We start from the raw sequence: 23,632 nt of genomic DNA on the forward strand, positions 1-23,632 counted from the left end.
AAGCCTGCATTCTTTATTTTATATCATAGCTACCTTAAATTTTCTATCGAAATGACAGGAATTGCTAATTTGCTTTTGCAATTAATACATACCATTTTACATTTGTGGAATATTTTTCTTCACCTCTTAGTGTTTTCAGATAAGTTAAAACTTTTAGCCCAACTTTAAGGATTATTTTAGATGTTTATTTTTATTTCAAATTGGGTATGGGCCTCTGACACTTATTTGATAAGGGCTTGATCTCAAGTCAACCTCCTGCACTAAACCAGTTTTGCCTTTCCTCCAGAGAACTCTCTTTCTTTCTAACCAGAAGAGATGGTCAGATTTCAAATGCCATGTGTGATAGACTAAAAGTTTTATAAATGATGGTAAGGCAGTGGAAAGGGATAGAAAAATCGGGGTCAGATAAAACTTTTATTCAAGGGTTATGTTTCTTATTTTCTCTTTTATTCTTTGTTATGTTCATTCTGCTACTGGTTCTGTATTCTTAAAGCTGAAAAGATAGAGGTCTGTGTGAAACACGAGGGGAAAACAAGATAACATTTAAATAACCTAAAACATAAACATTTATATTCAAATAATGAATTTGAAATGTTTAAAAACTATGGAATTCCAAAGCAGACTTCAGAGAAAGAAAAGTTTAGAAAATAAATGTAGAATTTAAAATTAAATATTACAACAAAAATTTTATAATCTTTACTAGTATAAATTTTTGTAGTGCTTTGCAGTTAATAGACATTTTCCACATGTACTCAAGGCATGCCAATGCCAGGGCCAAGAATCCAACTAATAATACCTTCTGAACTATTGCTTGTTCATTATAGCTTCATTACCTCCCCTATAAGGAGATTGACTGGCTTTTTGACTCCTAGAAGTTCAACAATAAAACATGCACACACAGTTAACCTAAACATTTTAAAACGTGTATAAAATATGTATATATGTGTGCGTATGTGTGTGTGAGAGAGTGTATGTGTGTGTTTGTGTGTGTTTTTGTGTGTTTGTGTGTGTATGTGTGTATTTGCAATGGAGAAAAAGTAGCCTTTAGTTTCAAAGAGTGGAAATTATCCTAGCTCCAGAATTTGATTCTGGAGTAAGTAGATGTTTCTAAGACTGTTTTTATATCAGACCTGATTGCTTGATTTGAGATTTGCAGTGGGGGAGGCAGTAGAGATAGGTTGGTAAGAGATTTCTTAGTGGTCAAATGATATAAAACATTGGGCAAATTGTGACTTAATTAAGCTCCTATTTTGAGTTATCTCTCAGAAAATCAGCACAATAGAGCACATTTACTTATGAATTTATTTATGATTAGGGAAGTTCAAGTAAATCTTCTAGTCGTGAAAGCAATACTTATTTTTGTTATATAATTGACTCAAAATGTTTGTAATGACTCCAAAGGAGCAGAAAACACTTTCCATGAAACAATTCACCCTGGAAAATTGAGAAAGAAAGTGGTTTTTTTTTTTTTGGTGGTGGGGGGGTGTGTGTTTTGTTTTGTTTGGTTTAAAGATTTTAAATAGATTTACCAGAGAACTTTTCTAATAAATAATATGAAAAATCTATGTTTCTTAATTTCCTTTAAAAAAATTTCTTGAAGTAACATGCATTGATACTTATTGGGTGCTTTTACCCATACATTCTCTTCTCAGGTATGTACAAAGGCCTGGGGGCAAAAACAGCTGACACAAATTGGCTTTATATTTCAAGATGAGAAACATTTCAGAGTTGATTTAGATATGACTTGAAACTGAAGCTTTTCATGGAAAGTATGACTTCAAAGTAGTAACTTTAGTAGCGTAAATTGCTCTACAATTTTATCCTTATTTGTAATTATTTTTTAGATCTTTAGATTGAATTTTTAAATAATTTTATGGTTTTATTTTGTGTTTTTATGAGTAGATCATGTGAAATAGCAGAAGTAATTTTCATTAAAATATCCTGTTTGTTTTAGGTTTCAGATTATCTTGAAGTAATCAAGGAACCAATGGATTTATCGACAGTAATAACTAAAATTGATAAGCATAATTACCTGACTGCTAAGGATTTTCTGAAAGATATTGACCTCATCTGTAGCAATGCTTTAGAGTACAATCCAGATAAGGACCCAGGAGGTAAGCATGCAGTGGGCAAGGTTCACTTTGGTGATCAATGAGAAGATATTTGAAAGTTTAAATACTAAAGTATGCCGATGTCTCAGATAAGTTGGTTTTAATGACATATTATTGTACTTAGAAACTTTTTGAAGAGGAACACATAATATACTTAAATTTCATTACTAAATTAATTTATTAAATTAAGTAATGGATTTAAATTAGAGGATTTTATTATTTTAAGTATTCTGTTCAGGGTTTAATTTCTTCATTTACTTTTTACCTTTTGTACTTAGATTCTTGCTTTGTTCAGGTAGGGTGGTAATTGAGAATTTGATATAAACACTTTTTTAAGAGATCTGCTTAGATTTATAAAGATATTTATTTCTTTAAATTCAAGTTAGTTAACATACAGTGTAGTATTGGTTTCAGAAGTAGAACCCAGTGATTCATCACTTACATAGAACACCCAGTGCTCATCCTAACAAGTACCTTCCTTAATGCCCTTCACCCATCTAGCCCATACCCCCACTCACCTCCCTCCAGTAGCCCTCAGTTTGTTCTCTGTATTTAAGAGTCTCTTATGGTTTGCTTCCCTCTCTGTTTTAATCTTATTTTTCCTTCCGAAGTTTGTTTATTTAGTCAACACCACCATTGCTGATAAACACTGGGAATTCTAAATTGGTGAGAACTCATTATAGGATATGTTTACATAGTAAAAGACCCCTTTAGGTAGACAGTATGTATTCTATGGATTGTGGGTATTTTTAATGTAAATTTATTGTTTTGTTCCTAATTCCACCCTGTACTGAAATCTGTAGTCCCAGCTCTTTGAGTGCCCTTCAGGGAGGACCGCCAGGAACATATCTGTAGTTAAACAAGATGGATTTACTGATTCCTTGTAACAAGGAAGAATATATATAATGTAGAACAATATAGGATTTGAGCTTGTGTTAAGAATTTTGGAGAGGATTTAAGTATGACTTTACAGTAGATTGGATGCTATTGGGAAGTGGGGGTAATTTTGTGATTAGGTATTTTAAGAACCTGGAAGACAAGAAGAATGGAGGAAGGCCAAAACTGTGATGGGTAAAGAAGCAGTGGTCACTCATAATTTCCAAGATAGGATTATACTAAGTTATTTTGGTGGCTGGGACAATGTTCATGCTTTTGTCTATGTTTACATATGATTTTGAGGTGCTCTTGCTTTATCTTGATTCATCGTGGTCACAGAGTGGCCTTTTCTGAGGTTGTGTTCTATAAAATTGTTTATATTTGATATGAGTACACCAAGGCCTAGCTGATAGCGCCAGTCCAATTTCCAGCTGGCAGGGGCTGTTATTCTCTTTCTCAACCTATTGAGAATTCTGTTCTTCAACAGGTGATACACATCAAAGATGTTTTTTTTATTTCTTACGAATGTATGTAAGTTTCAGTCATCTAAAGTATTTAGTATACAGTTTCTGCTTTGTTTCTGTATTTATGGGCAGTAGTTCTTAGGCTACATGTTAGAACCTGTATTTGTCGTTTTCAAATGAAATTAAGTATTTCTTATCTAAATTTAGAGCACAGTAAATCACATGTCCTAATACCAAGTTAAGAGGCAGAATGAAATTTTACATAGCTGCACCTGGTGTCAGTTCTTAAGCTTTGTATTAGGACATTTGCCTCATTAGTTTTTGTTTCTTTTGCTTCATTTTGACTTTTTTTTATATATGTTGTATAGAAAAATTTCTAAAGATTAAAAACAGATTATTAAAGTAACCTTTAATTCCATTATCTTGTGTTCTTTCTTTCTCTTACACAGATGTATTGTATATGGAATACTTACGTGCATATCTTTATTAAAATAAGAACATAATTTTTATAAACTTTGTCATTCATGCAGTATTTTGTGAAAAGCTTATGAGCTAATATATTTCTAAGACATTATTTTAATCACATAGATGTACTGTAATAGCCAATACCCTATTGATGGACATATTAGATTTTTTAGTTTTTTCCTCTATTATAACACTGATGACTGTCTTTGTAGCATAAATTTTATGTACATCCTTAGCTATTTCCTTAGAATGAATTTCTTAAAGTGAAATTTCTGAATCAAGGGATGTATATATCTCTTTTAAGCCTTTTAATCTGTATTGTTAAATTCTTCTCACAATTTTTTTTTCTTTTGCCAGCAGCATCAGGGTCACTGTTAGCCAGTATAACAATTTTATGTGGACGAGAGAATCTCATTCTTCTGTGTAGATGGCATCCTGCAACAGGATCACAGTTTGGGTGGTGAGAGGAATGGGCTGGATGTCAGCTTCATTTGATTTCCTTGCTGGAGCCCTTGGTGAGGGTCCAGTCTGCACAAGTGTCTATAGTGGCATTGAGCAAAGTATGAGAGTACTGAGTGCCTACACTGTGTTTTAGTTTTCAAGACACAGAGGTTGCTGAAACTGTAGTAAATAAGAGCTTAGACTTTGGATTTATACTTAAGTGTTGGTCCCCATTCTGCAGTTTCCTAGTTCATTAACACAATCGAGTTTAGTCCTCTAAATTTAGTATCCTTATCTGCAGAATAGGGATAATTATGGTATTCTTCTCATGGGGGTCATTGTAAGGGTTAAATGAGAAAATGTATTAGGTTAAACCTTAAAAACCACGATTTTCATATGGTTCAACCTAAATACCTTAAGCCCTTAGCATAGTGCCAGAGACATGGTAAGTGTTGCATAGAAGTTAGTAGTCGTATTTTTATTACTATCATTATTATTATTGAAATTGTGCTTTAATTTTTTATAATTAGGTGCTTAGTGGGTACCAATTGCTGCATATTATATTCCCTGAACCACACTGAAAATTTAATCTATTTTAGAAAAAATTTAGGGACTGATTGTAAAAAATAAATATTTGAATGGTTAGAAAAAGCCAGTTTAGAAGTTTAATCCAGATTTTCCCCCACATGTTATTTAATTATAAGCACATTGAAATAACACTACTTTTAAGAAAGAAGCAATGGTTTCTGGTGCATAATAACCTTTTCCTATCCAATGCAGTTGTATAATCAAACAACATGACTGTATCTCACAGAGTTGACATGGTACACTTGTAACTTTGTTTTTTCACTGTTTTAGATGCAAAAAAGTCTGATATAATTCAAAAACATCATTTTGGCTCTGTTCAAGTTATTTCATATCTTTACGTTAAGAGGCCTCGTTTTTTCTTAGCAGCAGAACCACTTGTTATGTATTAGGAAAACAACCTCAGGGTCTGTTGTGTAGCAAGTGGAAATTACATGAATGTTGTATTACTTTTACAAGCTCCCATGAGTATTTGAAAGCTTACAGTGTTCTGTTTTGTAGAACCCTTGGCCATTTGGGAAAACAAAAAACTAGCATATACATAGAAGACAAAAGCCACTATTCTGAAGGCTATACATGTTGCCTAAGTGTTTACCCAGATTCTCTCCCTTGAGGATGATGTGGACAGAAATTAAATATGTTAGCCAAAAGAATTTCAACTTGTGCTAAATGTAACTAGTATCAGATATTTGACCCTAATTATTATCTTACAGATATGTGATACATATGTTTAACTCTTCCCCATTCTGTGCCGTGTCTCTTTTCTAGCCCTCAGTTGCATTCACATACATTCTGTCATTTAGCTAATTTTGCCGAAATTTCAGCCCTAGTCTTGAGTCTTCTCAAAATCTTCCATTTTGTACTAGTTGCTTAGGAATAAAAGCTCACAGCTTCACTCCAGCTTTTGGATCCCTCTGTGGGCTCTGTTTTAGCCATACTCATTCGTATTCTTTATTAGTATTTATGAGTACCATGTACTAGTTACTGAGCTGCGTGCATAGAATACAAAGACGACTGTGACAATCCTTGCTCTTGCGGTAGAGATACTCAGACATAATAAATGTTGAATAATTACTGTGTGGCAGATACATTATGCTCTGTGTTATGGTTTTAGTTTGCTAGAGCTTCCATAACAAAATGCTACAGACTAAAAGTGGCTTAAAACACAGAGATTAATTTTCTTACAGTTCTGGAAGCTAGAAGTCCAAAATGAAAGTGTTAGCAGGTTTGGTTTCTCTTGATGCTTTTCTCTTTGGCTTGCAGATGGCTACCTTCTTTCTGCGTCCTCATGTGGTCTTTTCTCTGGTGCGTGCACCCCTGGTATCTCTTTGTGCAAATTTCCCCTTCTTGTAAGGACACAGATCAGATTAGAACGTATCCATACAACCTTATTTTATCTTAATTACCTCTTTAAAGGTTCTACTTTGTTTTATTTTTTAAGTTTTTTTTTACTTATTTTGAGAAAGAGAGGGAGAGAGAGAGAGTGAGCGAGTGAGCACAGGTGGGACAGGGCCTGTCAGTGCAGAGCCCGAAGTGGGGTTCAATCTCACACACAGTGAGATCATGACCTGAGCAGAAATCAGCACACTTAACCGACTGAGCCACCCAGATGCCCCTAAAGGGTCTGCTTTAAATACAGTCACATTCTAAGGTACTAGGGATTAGAACTTTGACATACGAACTTTGAGTGGTGGAGGGGAACCCAGGTCAGCCCCTAAAAGTTATATATATAGAGATAAATAAGCCACAGCCCTTACTATCTAGAAACTTACTCTATTGTAGGAATGACAAATACAAATGACAATTATAATAGATTTTTAAGGTATAGAGATAGTATAGAGGTGGTGATTATGATTTTATGATTTTTATGATCTTGTCTTCAAGTGACCACAGATGATTACAATGCAGTTTTATAAGGTTTCTATTAGAACTATGTGCACAGTGTGAGTGGAGCACAGAGGAGAAGACCCTACATGGAGTTGAGTAAGATTGGGTAGGGCATTCATTCCAGCCTGAGAGAAGTAGTGTACAAAGTTAGAAAAAGAAAGCGAAGGTGGCTGGAGAATAGAGTCCCTAGAGTGGAGGAGTGTTGGGAAGTCTACTCTCCTCCTCGCCGAGTCTCCATTCATGAAGTATTCTCTTATGGATAAACTGTGGTCAGTACTGAGAATATACAGCTCTGGCCTCTAAGATGCCTAAATTCTACTGAGTAGAGAGTGTCCTGCAGATAACTAAATGTCATAGGAAGTTCCCCGTCTTCTTTTGATCATGTGTAAGGACTTCAGAGTTTCTTTTCTAAATGATAAGGAGCCATTGGGTGGTTTTGAGACAGAAGGTGATACAATTCGATTTGCATTTAAGAGTATAGTATTAAAGGCAGTATCAGTTTTGGGGTAAGGTCAAGGGAGTGCAGAGATGATGGTTAGAAGATCAATTACAATTCAGTTGCAGTGGCAGCAGAGATTGAACATAGAGGGCTTAGTGATTGATAAATTAGATATGACTGACAGAAATCAAAATGACTCCTGAGTTTTTGATCTGAGTATTTAAGGAATATGAGAAGTAAACCAATGGAGGAACAGGTTTATGGGCAGTATGCTAACTTTAATTTTGGACGTGTTAGTATGAGTTAATCTTTGGTGCACCCAGGTAAAATGCAGACATTATAGAATAGTAGTTGTATATATGGTTCTAGAGGTTGGGAGACATTTGGGCAAGAAACATGGTTGGAATCATCAGTTTGTAGGAGTGAATGAGATCATGTAGTTAGTATATAGAATGAGAAAAGAGAGAAGCCTAGGAGATCCTCCTGTAGGAAATATAGACCCCAATCTCAATGTAGGTTCTTGTCTTACTGTGGGAACCTAGGGTACCTTTGTTAAATGTATTGCCCCTGCTGGGAGTGTGAACATTTTTTTTTAATGTTTATTTATTTTTGAGACAGAGACAGAGCATGAGTGGGGGAGGGGCAGAGAGCGAGGGAGACACAATCTGAAGCAGGCTCCAGGCTCTGAGCTGTCAGCACAGAGCCCGACGCGGGGCTCAAACTCATCAACTGAGAGATCATGACCTGAGCCAAAGTCAGACTCTCAACCGACTGAGCCACCCAGGAGCCCCGACACTTTTTTATTCTTCAACCAGTTTCATTGAGGTGTCAGTTATATAGAGTACTTTGTTTTTATTTATTTTTTTATTTTTTATTTTTTTTTAACGTTTATTTATTTTTGGGACAGAGAGAGACAGAGCACGAATGGGGGAGGGGCAGAGAGAAGGAGACACAGAATCGGAAGCAGGCTCCAGGCTCTGAGCCATCAGCCCAGAGCCTGACGCGGGGCTCGAACTCATGGACCGTGAGATCGTGACCTGAGCTGAAGTCGGACGCTTAACCGACTGGGCCACCCAGGCGCCCCTAGAGTACATTGTTTTTAAAACTACATATATCTTTTAAAATCCTACTTAGCCTTCAAGGAATATTAAATGCTACATTCATGGAAGATTTTGTTTTTGGTCCTTCCCAGTATTAAGTAATCCTTTCATCTTGGAATCATAGCACTGTGTAACTTTTCTGAGACATTTAATACCCATTCCTTTACCCCACTCCCATGACCTAAAGTAGTTACTTGTTTACATATCTCTATCCCTTGTTTTAGACTCCAAGCTGGTAGGGAACAGGATCTGTGTAGGCACCTATATGTAGCATATTCTTAGCAAATGTGGCCAGTCAGTAAATTTCACTAATTGTTCTCCAATTGAAGGAGTTTCAGATTAGATAGAAATTATAAAATGGAGACATGATAACATAATGCAGATATAAGCCAATAAATACATAAAATTTCTTAATTATGAAGTAATTTGGGATGAAAAAAATCATCTCATAAAAATTAATTTTTCTTGGGGTGCCTGGGTGGCTCAGTCAGTTAAGTGTCCGACTTCGGCTCAGGTCGTGATCTCACGGTTTGTGAGTTCGAGCCCCGTGTCGGGCTCTGTGCTGACAGCTTGGAGCCTGGAGTCTGCTTCGGATTCTGTGTCTCCCTCTTTCTCTGTTCCTCCCTCTGTCTCTCTCTCACTCTCTCAAAAATAATAAAGATTAAAAAAGGTTAATTTTTCTTAAAAACCTTACTAACCTTTCATAATAATTTTATTGAAAAAATAAAACCTAGCTAATATACTTCTGTTTGCCAAAATACAAAAGAAACATTTACACATTGATAATAGTTATCATTTTCTTAAAATTAGTGATTTTGTTAATTTTATACATACTTATAGCCATTATTTTTTATTGAAGGCAAATGTACATGGTGATATCTTTATAGATATAGGGGGGTTGGGGCTTAGAGATTATGTAATTTGTATGCAAAGTCACAAATGTTATATAGCATAACTGAGTGGATTGAGTTCTGTCTTTAAAGCGAATGTGTGTAGTTTTATTACCTGGATTTTGAGAATCTTAAGATCATAAAGTACAAGACAAAAGAATTGGCAAATATGTAGCTTATATTCATGCACAATTGTAAAGCAAGGATTTTAGGTATGATGTCCATGAGAGAGTCTCTGAACAACTACATCCAAAATTGTATACCTGTATAATTTTTCGTTTTCATCACATGCTTATAAGGATCTCAGATGACCCCCCTACATCTCCAAAAAAGATGAAGATCTAAGACATGACATCTCTTCTAGTTTTAATATTCTGTAAGCTTATGATTCTTTGCTGTGTATAAACAGAAACACAGCTCTAAGACAAGAATGATTAAAAATAATTATGATAGAAAATAATTATGATAGGCACATGAAAAATATTGTTTCCTCATCAAATGCAGATCTCTTTAGAATAAATTCCTTGTCCTTCAGACCAGTGGGAAATTTTTATGGAATTTTTTTTTCATTCATTCATTTCCCATTTAATTGGGAATGGAATGTGGGTGGGAGGCATATATTTAAAAAGGCAAAAAGAAAGTTACTGAGTTAATTTTAGAGTGATAATATGCTAGGTAGATCATGGCTTTATATTTAATCTTACCTCTTTCTTAGCTGTTTTCAAGCTGAGGTAGAAAGTCAGTGGCAGAAAATAGTGGTATCCCCTGCACCACAAACATTGTGTTATCGGCTTGAAGGTATAGCTACTTCTAAGGGTATTTATTGTAGGTTTTTATGTGTAGTAGCTAAAATTTGAAGCAGCTTAAAACTTCCTTTTTTAAAAAAAATGTTTGTTCATTTTGAGAGGGAGTGAGCTAGCGAGAGAGTGTGCGCTGAGGAGGGTGGGGGGAAGCAGGAGAGGAAGGATCCCAAACAGGCTCTGTGCTTGAACGCAGGGCTTGAACTCACGAACTGTGAGAACGTGACCTGAGAAGAATTCATGAGTAGGAATCTTAACTGACTGAGCTACCCAGGCACCCCGCAACTTAAAACTTATAACAGTAGAACAATAATTTTGAAAAATTAAAACACATGCTACTTTGGATTTTTACACAGCTTTTATAGTTTGGTTCTCAAAGAATATTTGACAGTTATCAGGAGACTTCTGATTTTGGCTGTGGTGTAGTAAAAGGGATTGAATTACTCTCCTACCTGAAACAATGAAAAAACTGAACAACGTGTATGAAAAAACAAGTTTGAAGCTATTGGATAGCAAGAAATGAAGGGCAGTGATCTCCGAAAGATGAGAAACCAGAAGTTGAGCACTGTAGTTGTCTGGAGAGTTTCCAGACTGTAGTCCAGGAAGGAAGGGCCCAGGCAGAGTCTGGAAGTGTACCTGACAGAGACAGAGCTGGGAATATAAGGAGGTCATAGTAGGAGAGTTCTCAGAGTAGAAAGAAAGAAATCTGCCCAGAGAGAGCACTCTGGAGATCAGAAGAGCCTCCTCCAGTCGGCAGCTGAATACTGATTGGTGTATACATTTGAGGAAACGACCTGAGACCAGAGAAAGGGAATATTCCTTCAAGCTCACACAGGGCTAGCAGAAGTGCAGCAAATAATTAGAGCTAATAAATCAACAAGGAGATAACATGGGATCGTAAATGAGTACACATCCAAATGAAGTGAGAGAAAGCGGGAAAAGGGAACAAAGAGCATATGGGACAAGTAGAAAATAAACAGCAACTTTACTAACAATCACATAAATCACATTAAGAATAAACTGTCAAAAATAAACCATCTATTTTGGTGTAGTCTCAATAGCTTAAATTTGTTTTTGTTACCCTTGCCTGAGGAGACATATCTAGAAAAATGTTGCTGTGGCTGATGTCAGGGAAATTCTCTGTGTTCTCTTCTAGGAATTTTATGGTTTCAGGTCTCACATTTAAGTCTTTAATCCATTTTGAGTTTATTTTTGTGTACGATGTAAGAAAGTGGACCAGTTTCATTCTTGTGCACATAACTATCCAGTTTTCCCAACACCATTTGTTGAAGAGACTGTCTTTTCCTCACGTATATTCTTGCCTCTTTTGTCATAGGTTAATTTACCATATAAGCATGTATTTACTTCTGGGCTTTTTATTCTGTTGTATTGTCTGTTTTTGTGCTAGTACCAAACTGTTTTGATTCTTACAGCTTTGGTAGTGTATCTTGAAATCTGTAATTGTGATACCTCCAGCTTTGTTTTCCTTTTTCAGAGATTGCTTCGGCTCTTTAGGGTCTTTTGTGGTTCCATACACATTTTAGTATTATTTGTTCTAGTTTTGTGAAAAATGGTATTTTGATAGGGATAGGCTTTTTGTGTTGAATCTGTAGATCGCTTTGGGTAGTATAGACATTTTAACAATACTAATTATTTCGATTTATGAGCTTGGATATCTTTCCATTTGTTTGTATTACCTTCAGTTTCTTTTCTGACTGTTTTATAGTTTTCAGAGTATAGGTCTTTCATTTCTTTGTTAAAGTTTATTTCTAGGTATTTTTTTGGTGTGATCAAAATGTATACTTTAAATATGTGTACTTTAATATATCTTTTCTATACCATAATAGATCTAGTTTTTTAAAAAAAGATTTAGGGAAGTACAATATGTGAAATAATAAATTCAGATTACACAGTTGTTGTGGTTTTTGGGTTATAAGTTTGTGAGACCTATATTCATTTATCTCCATATATTCATGATACCTCCTTTGGATATTTTTTACGTGTATCCAGACTAAACCTCTTTAAACTTAACTCTGATTTCTAACTTCTTTTCCTCCTTCTGTCTTTATTTATTCTCTAGTTTTTGCATCTTTGTGTTACTTTTTATTTTCCCATTTTTCATGCAAGAAACTAGAGAATTATCTTTGATACTTATCTTATCCCATACTTCATCATCAAGTTGTGTCATTGAGAACATATCTCAAATCTGTAATCTCCTCTTTACCACCACCACCACAGCTTCCTGGTTCAATTTGCTGTCCTCTCTCACTAAAAAAAAAAAAAAAAAAGCCTTCTTGATTATGTTCCCTGATTTTATTCTTGAACCCTTCAATCTAATTTCCAGGTAATAGCTAGAGATGATCTTAAGAAGATGTTCACTTAAGTCATGTTACTTCCCTGCTCTGATCTTTTTGACGTTTTTTCGTTGCTCTTAGGATAAAGTCTGAATCCTTTAAATATAATCAGGTTCCCATTTGTCTCTTGTTTATTGTATTCTTACCACAGAGGCTAGTTTTTAGTTTTTTGAAATCTCCAAGATCTTTTTACTCCAGAACTTTCTCCCGTGGTGTTTTCTGAGCCTGCACTGGTTTTCCCACTACTCTTTCAGTGGCTTGCAGTGCAGGCTTTTCAGTCTTCGCTTAAATGCTGCTTCTTCAGAGAGGCCTTTTCTGACTTGTCCAATCCGAATTGGCATCCACACCAAATGCCATGTGGGTTTTCATTGTAGCTATGATTCAGGGTTTTGGGGTGTGAGGAAAGGGGTGAGGGAAGTATTTATTTATATGTGTGTATGAGAGATTATTTGATTAATACCTCTTTCCTATACTCATCCAAAAAGTTCCTTGACAGTGGAGACCTCTCTTGTTCACTACCATCTAGCCATCACCTGGCTCAGTTCCTGGTACAATTGACAACATTTATTAAATGAATGTTTAGAGAAAATGTGTTGGAAAGAAATATACCAGTGTTGCCTTTTAGTGTTGCACACTGTAAGATTTCCACAATGAACTATTAGGAGTTTCTAACAAGAAAAATTATACATAAAATGTCTATACTTTTTGCCATTACTAGGGATGAAAAAGCAGATGTTATTATGAGACTTGGGGTTTTAGTTTTTGATACTTTGTAAAATAAGTGGCCTCGATAATGCTTACTTGACTTTTAATACCTTGGAGCTGCATAGCTCTACACCGTACTTTTTAGGTTGTATTGTTGATGAATACTGGCTTCTGGGTTAGGGTAAAGCAGAGACTTAGTACAAATGTTAGGTATAATTCACCTAAAAGGATGTATGTATTTCTTGCCCGGATCTACCTACAATTTATTTACCATTTTGCATTCTTTAGCTTAGCGTGTCTTGCTGTATTTTTCTAGTTCTGTTAGTTTTTTGATAGGTCATCTTGACTTAGGATATATTATATTCTTCACAGTTTTTACCAGTTTTCACTAAATGGAGAAAATTAAGATTTTCTGAATTCTCAGTATCCATCTATGGCAACTTTGGTGCTGGACATAATGGTGAATATCCTCCAAATCTCTTAAAGTTTTTATTGAAAATCATATATGTTTGTTTTTTAAAATATAAAGTAAAGCTTTGTATCTTTGAGATAATGATTTGTTAAATAGGCTTATTAGTTCAGTTGACCCTGAACAAGATAGGTTTGAACTGCCTGGGTCCACTTACCATGGATGTTTTTTAGTAAATGCAGGATAGTACTATAAGTGTGTTTTCTCTTATGATTTTCTTCACATTTCCTTTTCTCTAGCTTACTTTATTGTAAGACTACAGTGTATGATATATACAACGTACAAAATATGTGTTAATGGACTATTTATGTTACATGTAAGACTTCTGGTCAGTATTAGGCTATCACTAGCAAGTTTTTTGGGGAATCCAAAGTTACACATGGATTTTCGACTGTGTGGGGGAGTTGGCACCCTAACCCCCTGTGTTGTACAAGGGTTACCTGTACTTTGAAGTTCTGAAAATACAGTTCTCAGAAAATTTTGAATGTGACTCAGTGGCTTATTATATTTATTTTTTACTCATCATTTAAATGAAGTTGTTTCTCACCCAGAAATGCTTTTTACAATTTTATTTAAGTGTTTGTATTCTTTTGTTTCTCTTTTTTAAATGCCCTTTGTTAATGTTATTTCATTCATATGTATAATAAATGTATACCAACTTTTTTTAACAGATAAAATAATTAGACACAGGGCTTGTACCCTGAAGGACACTGCACATGCCATCATTGCAGCTGAATTGGATCCAGAATTTAATAAACTCTGTGAAGAAATAAAGGAAGCAAGAATAAAAAGAGGTAAGTTCTAGAAATGACCTTGGCTACTGAAGACCAAGAGTCATTGAATGTTACTGGGTGGTGTCTCTTCAGCGTTGCTGGCAGAATGAAAATAATGCATCCTGAGGCACAGACTGTATATAATTTCTGATATTAATATGTGTCATTTAAATTCTCAAAGATACATATATTTTTAAGTTTATTTATTTTGGGAGAGAAAAAGTGCATGTGGGGGGAAGGGCAGAGAGAGAGGAGAGAGTGAGAATCCCAAACAGACTTGGCACCTGCAGCATGGAGCTCGATGGGGGGCTTGAACTCTTGAACTGTGAGATCATGACCTGAGCTGAAGTCAGACACTTAACCGACTGAGCCACACAGGTGCCCCTTAAAGATATTTTACTTTTACTTTTTGTGAAAGTTTTAGTGCAGCAATGCAAATTACAGAAATAGAGTTCTGTTCAGTGAAATTTTTTTTGCAGGGGTATCTCTTTGTTAATTATTGTTTTTTTTTTTCTTTTTTAAACTAAAAATTTTTAAATTGTTTTTAATCTTTTTCTTTTTTTAGAGAGAGAGAGAGAGAGAGAGAGGATGCAAGTGAGCGAGGAGCAGAGAGAGAGAGAGAGGGAGAGAGAATGCCACAAGGGGCAGAGAGAGAGACGGACAGAGAGAGAGGCAGGGTCACCTGAAGTGGGGCTCGTGTTTTTACCCAAAGTGGGGCTCATGTTCACCTGAAATGGGGCTCGAGCTCACCCAGAGCTGGGTTCGTGCTCACCTGATGTGGGACTTGAACTCACGGAAGTGTGAGATCATGGCCTGAGCTGAAGTCAGATGCTTAACTGACTGGGCCATCCAGGCACCCTATTGATTTTTATTCTTAAAGGATTTAGATAGACCTTCATATCTGTAGAGGGCTTACTTTTTAAAAGCTTTTAGAAATACTGTTTTTGTTTTCCCTGTTGATAGTTATGTGCAGTTTTGTTAATATAAAAATAAAGAATTAGCAAATGTGGTTTGTTCATTCAATGTATAATCCTGTCCTTGAGGAACTCACACTTTAGTAGGAGACAGAGAGAAATGTGAAACGAATCAAGTACAGTTGAGGTATATGAATCGATTGGAACATGTTTGTAGCACAGAGGAGAGACCTCCTGTTAAGGATCCCAGCATTTTGTCCAGAGTTTGGGGAATGAATATAGGGGTGTTGTCTCTAGTGGAGCAGAAAAAGGGAGGCAGTGACAGAGGAGGAGGTGGTATTTGTAAGCACAGCAGATAATAGCATGTGTAAAGGCACAGAGATGTGAAATAACATGGTGTATTTGAAGAACTGAAAACGGTTTGGTATTGCTGAAGCTGTACAGAATGGTGGGAAATAGAGCTCAAGAGATGAGCGGAGTCCAGGACATTAAAATTAAGAAGCTTTTTTTCTACTTCCTTAGGCCCTCCCGGGTCACCGAATCTTATAATATAGGGTCTGGATATCATAGCATGTGGCATTTTGTCTTTTTTTGGGGGGGGGGGGTCTCTCTTCCTTATTTGGAATGTAAGTGTTGTGAATGGTTTGTTCACAGCCCTGCTGAAGTCCCTGGAACTCTGTCCTATAAATATTTGAATGAATCAGTGCCAATGCTAAGGAGCTTAGACTTTATCCTGTAGGTCAGTGTCTTTCAAAATGTATGTGCCTAATACCCACATCAGCTTATTAGACTTAGTGAGTTAGATTCTCCGAGAGGAGTGAGGCTGAGAAATCTGCACTTTAACAAACTACTCAAGTGGTTTTTTTTGTACGCTAAAGTTGAGAATCATTGCCATAATATGTGTCATTGAAGTATTTTAAGCTGTGGAGTGAATTGGTACATTGCTATGGCAGCATGAAAATAGCAAGGTCTCAATGTGGCAGGATAGGAAGATGAGAGACAATTTAAAAAACTGTTGGAGCCAGTTTGGAAAACAGTTGGGCAGTTTCTAAAAAATTAAGCATAACATTTACCATACGACTCAGTGATTCTACTCCTAGGAAACACCCCAGAGAAATGAAAACACATGCCCATGTAAAGACTATTCATAACAGCTAAAAACTGGAAAGAGCGCAAATGTCCCATCAGCTGGTGAATGGGTAAGCAAATGGTATACGGATACTGCTCAGCCACAGAAAAGAACCAAGTACTGATACATGGTACAACATAGATGAACTTCAGAAACATTATCCTAAGGGAAAGAATCTAGTCACAAAAGACCACCTGTGTGTGATTCCGTTTATGTGGAACATTCACAAAAGACAGGTCTGTGGAGACAAAGGGTAGATTAGTGGTGGCATGGAATAGTTATGGTGATTGCATAGCTCTGTAAGTTTACTAAAATCATTTAATTGCATGTCTAAAATGAGTGATTTTTATGTTATGTAAATTGTACCTCAGTAAAGCTTTTGGAGGAAAAAAACTGTTGGAGCTGTCCAGAGTTTTAATTATCGAAGAGGGCATTGTTAGGGAAGGAAAAGTCAAAATTGGCTGCCATATTACAGGTTTAATGACTTAGTAGATGCTAATACTACCAATAGAGATAGGGAATAACTCCATAGAGATAGGGATGAACAGGTTTTTTTGTGGAGAAAGATAAACTAGTTATCTTTAATTCGACCTATCTTTAGGATATCTAGTTGGAGATATCAGAGAGGCAGTTGGATATATGGGTCAGAAACTCAAGACATGCTTGGGGTAAACATGGATTTGGGAATTATTATGTAGTGGTAGTAGAAGCTGAAGGCATGAATGATACTTTATGGTAGAAGGTATAGATCAGAGTGAGAAGAAAAGGGATTTCAGAGACAACCCTAGGAAACATCAACATTTAAGGACCACCTAGAAGAAACAAGTCTAGTGAAGGAAAGTGAGATGGAGTGGTTACTCTTAGGAAGATAATATCGGAAAACCAAACTTACTGCAGTGTGGTGTGACAGGCAGCTAACACCAGCTAACCCATTCATGTGAATGGGGTTTAATGGACCAACAGACACTTACTACATTCTAAGATGGCAGAAATAATGACTTTTAGACCATATATTATCGTTGTCCTACAGTCATAAGAATGTGTGCCTTTGCAAATTAAACCGAGTAAACATAGGGTTCCTTTAAGGATTATGTGTTAAGCATGGCCTGCTAGGTTATTCTGTTATGATTTTATATCTAGTTTCTTTTCCATCTTAAAAACAAAGGATGCTTTTTTCATCCAAATTACAAACTGTCCAGGTATAATTAATGACTAAAACTTAGTTCTATATTTCAAACTTTTTTTTTTTTTAACCTTGTTGGTTTATGTAGCTAGGAATATTTAAATGGGTGTTGCTTATCTTCTGCCTGCAGGCTTATCGGTAACAGCAGAACAAATAAATCCTCATGGCACTGGAGCTCGGAAGACAGAAACTAGAGTTGAAGAGGCATTTCGGCACAAACAAAGAAATCCATTGGATGTCTGGCACAACTCTGCAAATAAATGTGCATGTGAGTGTTTGAGGAGACCCTGTTATCCAATAGTGGGGACACCTGAGAAGGATGCAGATTTGTTAGGAACTGGGGACACAAACCAGGTGCTGTTGTTTCCCCACACATCTTCTCAGCTTTTCTCTGTTCAGAGGGGAAGGGCTTGTGGGGTCGGATGCTGAATGAGGAACATGCTTCTCTAACCGTATTTGCTCTTTTATGTTTATATTCAGTACTTGCGGGTGTTGAACTAGGTTTGAATATTTTCAGTCTTAAACTTTGGATTTGGGGTAGAGATGTGGAGCCAACTGACTTTTCATCCACCCCTGCCTCCAGTCCTAACCCTTGCTCTATAAATGTACCAGATATTCTCTTTATGGTGGAGAGTAGAAACTTTGACTTAAGGGAGTGGCTGACAGTAGGAGGTTCATTTTTCTGAGAGAGTATCTTGTGCTCACTTTGAAAAATGTGTACAGCCCTTTTAATCTATTTTTGTTTAAGTGAGATACACTTAGGGAAAATTTAGTACTAGTTCTAAGTTTTCTTCACTTTTCCTCATTCATGGTGACACATAAGATTTCCGGAAGACAGATGTTAACGAACACAGCATCTTCCTAATATAGTCCATATGTTTCACTGAGGTTAGCCATACTGTTCTGGTATAAAAGTGGCAATACTGTTGAAACTGTCAGTAAAGCTGGCCATAGTATGTTCGTTCACCAGTGGCATTGACTTCGAATGGATGAAACATACTCATTGTTTTAGCTTTTGTCTTTGTGATAAGTGGCATTCATATGTGAGAAATTTTGAGGATTTAGTAGTATATTTGGTTCCATGAAACTGATTAAAGCTATTTGGTGTAGTTGTATCTTGGATCATCATCTGGATTATAGAACATAGCACTCTACTTTAAACTTTGAAGTCCTGTACATTCTCTATATCTGATACAAATATTTATTAACTAAAACCCATTGAAAATTGGCTTTAAGCTGTTTAAGTTCCTTTAAACATTAAAATGTTATTTTAATCTACAAATGTGAGTTTTGTTTTCTCTTACCAGTAGATGGCATATGTGACTCATCATTTGTCTGTTTTACATTAAAAGTTACTTGAATTATAGATCTAAATATCCCTAAGGGAGAGTTGCTTTCCTGAGGTCTTAGTTTTGGAAACAAGCTCAGAGAGGCTATAAAAATTGACTGTAAAGATTGTGCCCCTGTATTGGTTTTTTCACACAAAGTGTCCCGTGAAAGGAAGTGGTATGTTAAAGATTAGTTCCATAAATGTATATACTACCATATGCCAGGTGCTGTGGAGCTACAGCAGCGCCTAACACAAAATTCCCTATTCCTGTGGAGCTTATATGATCAAGTTCTCTTATTTTGCCAAAATCACACTAACCACTAGAAATAATTCTATAAGGAGGGGAAAAATATTTCTAGTTTGACATCCTCCCAAGTGAGAACATTTTTTTGTTGTTGTTAGCTGGGATGAAAGTGTTAGAAATAAACTTGCTTCAGTAGGCGTTCTACAGCCTTTGCTTAGTGTACTACAGATCAAACAATTGAGCTGGCTCTTGATTGAGCAGAGTTGAGCTGCTACTTGTTCTAGAGTTCTGTAGCTTAGTGAGGAAGGGAAAGGGGAACCTCTTGTACTTTTGGTTGCACGGTTGGAGGATAAGTGAGGTCACACTGTCAGGAGTGACTTGTCAGGTAGTAAAAACCTAACAGCTCCACCTTTTAGGGAAAGAACAAGGTGAATTTTTTTCCCCATTTTTAACGTGTACTGGATTAGTTTTTCATATAGTTAATGGAATGCTTAACAAATGCCCATCACTTTAGCTTATGTACAGCTTTTAACAGTAAACTGATAAATTTCTTCTCCAATAACCCTGTAACTGTAAATTATAAAAATAGAAATTAGTAGGGGGAAAAGAAATGGTGAGATGATTCAAATGATATGGTTTTGAAGGCAAAATATAGTTTGAACCAAGTGACTAAATAACTTGAATTTTGGAAATAATTTCAGAAATCTTTAGTAGATTTATTCTTCGATAAGAAAGAAGAGTAATATTTATAACAACATTTGTCCATTTCCTGTGAATGCCTTAGTGTCTTTACATACAGAGACTCAATAAGGATTAAAGGTGAAAGGATGAAAAAGTATGTAAACGCATATTTGGGGAATTAAAGATTCCTGAGCCTATTGTTAGCTGGAAGTACTCATAAAGCTCATGATGGTTTCTAGCATCTAAAGATAAATACAGTATTTTCAATTTTTGTGAGTCTTCCTTTTCGTATAACTGACCAAATATTTATTTTCAGTGTTTTGTTAATGTTGTTGCTACCTTGATAGCAGAGGGCTTAATTTTTTTCCCCCATATTTTAAAATAACAACTGTGTAACCAGTTGATCCTATTCGATGAACCATTTATAGTAGAGGAGACTTAACAGTTGGTTAACCAGATTGTCCTCTATAACCATCATAGGGTTTCTATCCATGACTATACTTAACTGTGGGGATTCCTTCTTCGGGAAGGAGATGTAATAGATAATTCTTTGTGGGATACCTGTAACTATTCTACCTTGATATACTGGAGCATGTGTTCATTTTCTTTCATGGTTTAGGAGCTTTTGGGTGATGCTGGCAAAGCATTTACCTTCCTGGTGGAAATCCAGGGCTATGGCCCCAAACTTTCTAGGCAGACTGGTAATGTGGTCATTTCTGAAATGTACATAATAGATGCATGGTCCTTGGATGTTAGGAATTAGGAATAGTTGTAAATTTAAGATAATAGAAAATAATTAATGCTGGGTAAACTCCTACAGGAAATAAACTTTTAAAAATTTCATTCTTCAGGAAAAAAAAAAACTTCATTCTTCAGAGTTCATCTCTGACTTCATATTCATTCTACTTGTAAGTTGTGAGGATTAGTCAGCATGGATGTCAAGAGCTAAGTAGTTTTTGTGTGTTATACCGGTATGGGTTTACTTTCTTTTATGTTCTTTTTTGGGGGCGGGGGGCGGTTTACTTTCTTTTGGGTCTTATTTAGTGAACATTTGTAAAACAAGTATTGCACTCCCAAGTTCTACATATCTGTTTTCCTCCCCTGTAAAATAGTTCGAGTTCGGAGAAAATCGAGGCGGCGATCACAGTGGGGTAAAGGAATTATTAAGAAAAGGAAAGTCAATAATTTAAAAAAAGATGAAGAGGACACCAAATTTGCAGACTATGAGAACCATACAGAGGACAGGAAGTTGCTAGAGAATGGAGAGTTTGAGGTAAGCACTGACTGCCATGAAGAAAACGGAGAAGAGACGGGAGACCTTTCTATGACCAATGATGAATCATCGTGTGACATCATGGACATGGACCAGGGGCAGAGGCTTAACAGTGGAGCCGGCACGAAGGAGAACTTTGCCTCCACCGAAGAAGAGAGTTCCAGTGAGTCTCTACTCGTCAACAGCAGCAGTTCTCTAAATCCAGAGCAGGCATCTAGGAAAGAGCCTTTCCTTAAAGGAAGCTGTCTGAATGGTGAGGCCTCCACCGACAGTTTTGAAGGAATACCAGTTCTGGAGTGTCAGAATGGCAAAGCTGAAGTTGTTTCTTTCTGTGGTAGTGGAGATAAATGTAGTTCTGAACAAAAGATTCTCCCAGAGGACCAGTCAAAAGAAAAACCAGAAACTTCAAATGAACATCTTGGAGATGATCCTGAGAAACTAGAGGCACTGGAATGTAGCAATAATGAGAAGTTGGAACCTGGCCCTGATGTGGAGGTTAAAGATGCAGAACTGGATAAAGAAGGTAGAACGAATATTTAAAAAAACCTGAAATTTTAAACTCCTGAGTTAACTAATTGCTTATTTTGTCTGGTCATCAGTAGCGGTAGTTGAGAAGCAGTTATAACTCTCTGAGAATCTGTTAAAGTTTTCATCTCTTTCCCTAGAAAAGGGAACACATGAATACTACATTTGGGTGGAAGTTTCAGAGGGTTTATGGCCCAGAATGTGTTGCTTTCCTGTCTGCTTACTCTTTTGCTTCCCACCTGATTGTCATCCCGATCCTATGGGATTTATGGCTAAAGTAAACCCATAGGTGTTAAGATGGAATTCTGATAAGAATTATTGGGGTGGGGTGGGGTAGGCATGGGCTGAGAAGACTTGGATACTAGAGCAGTATGGTATGTTACACTCTTGTAGACCCACGTTAAATTACCACTTCTGTTCATTATAATCATGTGACTTTGAGCTGGTTACTTTCGCTCTCCAAACCTGTTTTTCCATCTTCTGAATTAAACTTAGAGTTGTGTCACTGCAGAGATTAAGTAAGTCATGTATATTAATCACCTGTTCTGGTACCTGACACATACTGAGGTATATTCATTCCAGGCATTCACTGTTGAATCTGAGGGATGTTGAGTCTAAGGTGCTCCATTGCTTTGTAAGGCCATTGGTATAGGAAACAGTAGAATGAGCACTGTCAGATCTACCTTGTTCTCACAGACTCAGAGCACTCTGCCAGCTTCTGACTTCCCGTGGCTATGTGATTCTTTTAAGAAGAAGCAGTAATGGGGGCCTGGGGTTTCCTAGGTTTAGTTTGTTTTTCATTCTTTGGCCCATAGTGGGATGGGGTGAGTTAGAGATCTACCCTTTGAATATACATTTCTGTCCTGAATAGGTACTCTTCTAACACAAGGCTATTTTGAAATTCTGTCATGCTCTCTAAATTGTGCGGAGTTATATATAGCTTTAGCCTGGGATTTGGGCTATGTGGGAAAAGTTTTTTGCTGCCAGTTTTTGAGCCCTTTAGCAGAATTAGGAAGTAGGAAAATAAAATTCAAAGTCTTAGAATTCTTTTAATGGATAAAGAGATAGGTAGGGGTGTGTGTGTGTGTGTGTGTGTGTGTGTGTGTGTGTACACTGTTCTTAAATGCTACCTATTGAGAATTTTTCTTTTTCTTCAATAATAGAAGGTAGTTTTAAGAGCAGTGTTTATTTTGGTATTTATTTATATTTATCATACGGTCAGAACTTTAAAAATGTTGAAGCTAGGGTTAAGTAATGACTGGGACAGAGTGGGAGAAAGGGAGAGCTCTTTCTGATGAGTCACTGTGGGTACGAGGCAAGGAATCCTTTTTAGTGTTCTTCACTATGAGATTTTAGTGAGCTTGCAGAAAAGGTTTAAATTAATATTATATTCAATTGATTACCTAAAAACTTTAAAGATATTTGTTGTGTAAAAGCTTTACCTGAAGTTTTCACTTGTAAATGTCAGGGAGGGCAGTGTTACCTAGTGCAAGCTGTCAGGCTCCTGGATGTCCGTAGATAGGGTAATGAGATCAGTAAGGTCTTAACAAAACTCTTCGCATATGTTAATTGAACTATAAAACAAGGCTTTCACTCTAAAGCCTGTCTGAAATATACAGTTTCTCTGCTACATGGAGGTATTTGTTTTCGAAGGCAATATTTTAGTTCTTTTACTATTTGTCTAGCAGGCATTGATGAGAGGGAATTGTTTGAAGACGTGGGAATAAGAGGATTAAGGCAGGAGGGAAGGGAAAGGTTCTCCTTGGTGTCTGTGATGTGGGCCAGTCCTGTATAGAGTTCTGAAATAGTTTAGTTTGTCTTGGTGTTCCTTCCCCCAGGCCTTCTCATAGAGTATGCAGACAGAGGGGAGCATAGGGCTTGATGGCCTCCAGCCCTGGCTAGCCCTTGGAGTGCCTGGTGCTGTCAGATCATGCTCAGCCACCTCAGAATTTTGTTTTCTTTGTAGTGTGGCTGGTCTTGGCATGATGTTGAGA

General features: G+C 36.5%; 1 protein-coding gene across 2 annotated transcripts in view; it reads left to right on the top strand.

The window, feature by feature from the left end:
• The window catches only part of ATAD2B (ATPase family AAA domain containing 2B), a 162,654-nt gene that overhangs the window by 132,089 nt on the left and 6,933 nt on the right, over positions 1-23,632 (top strand). For both annotated transcript variants that reach the window (XM_027033279.2, XM_027033280.2), the window contains exons 22-25: positions 1,955-2,114; positions 14,258-14,380; positions 17,716-17,853; positions 20,953-21,636. In XM_027033279.2, coding sequence (XP_026889080.1) covers positions 1,955-2,114; positions 14,258-14,380; positions 17,716-17,853; positions 20,953-21,636 — 1,105 coding nt within the window. The remainder of the gene's footprint in view (positions 1-1,954; positions 2,115-14,257; positions 14,381-17,715; positions 17,854-20,952; positions 21,637-23,632) is intronic.

The sequence above is a fragment of the Acinonyx jubatus genome, chromosome A3 (genome assembly GCF_027475565.1).
Source record: "Acinonyx jubatus isolate Ajub_Pintada_27869175 chromosome A3, VMU_Ajub_asm_v1.0, whole genome shotgun sequence".
Taxonomy (NCBI): domain Eukaryota; kingdom Metazoa; phylum Chordata; class Mammalia; order Carnivora; family Felidae; genus Acinonyx; species Acinonyx jubatus.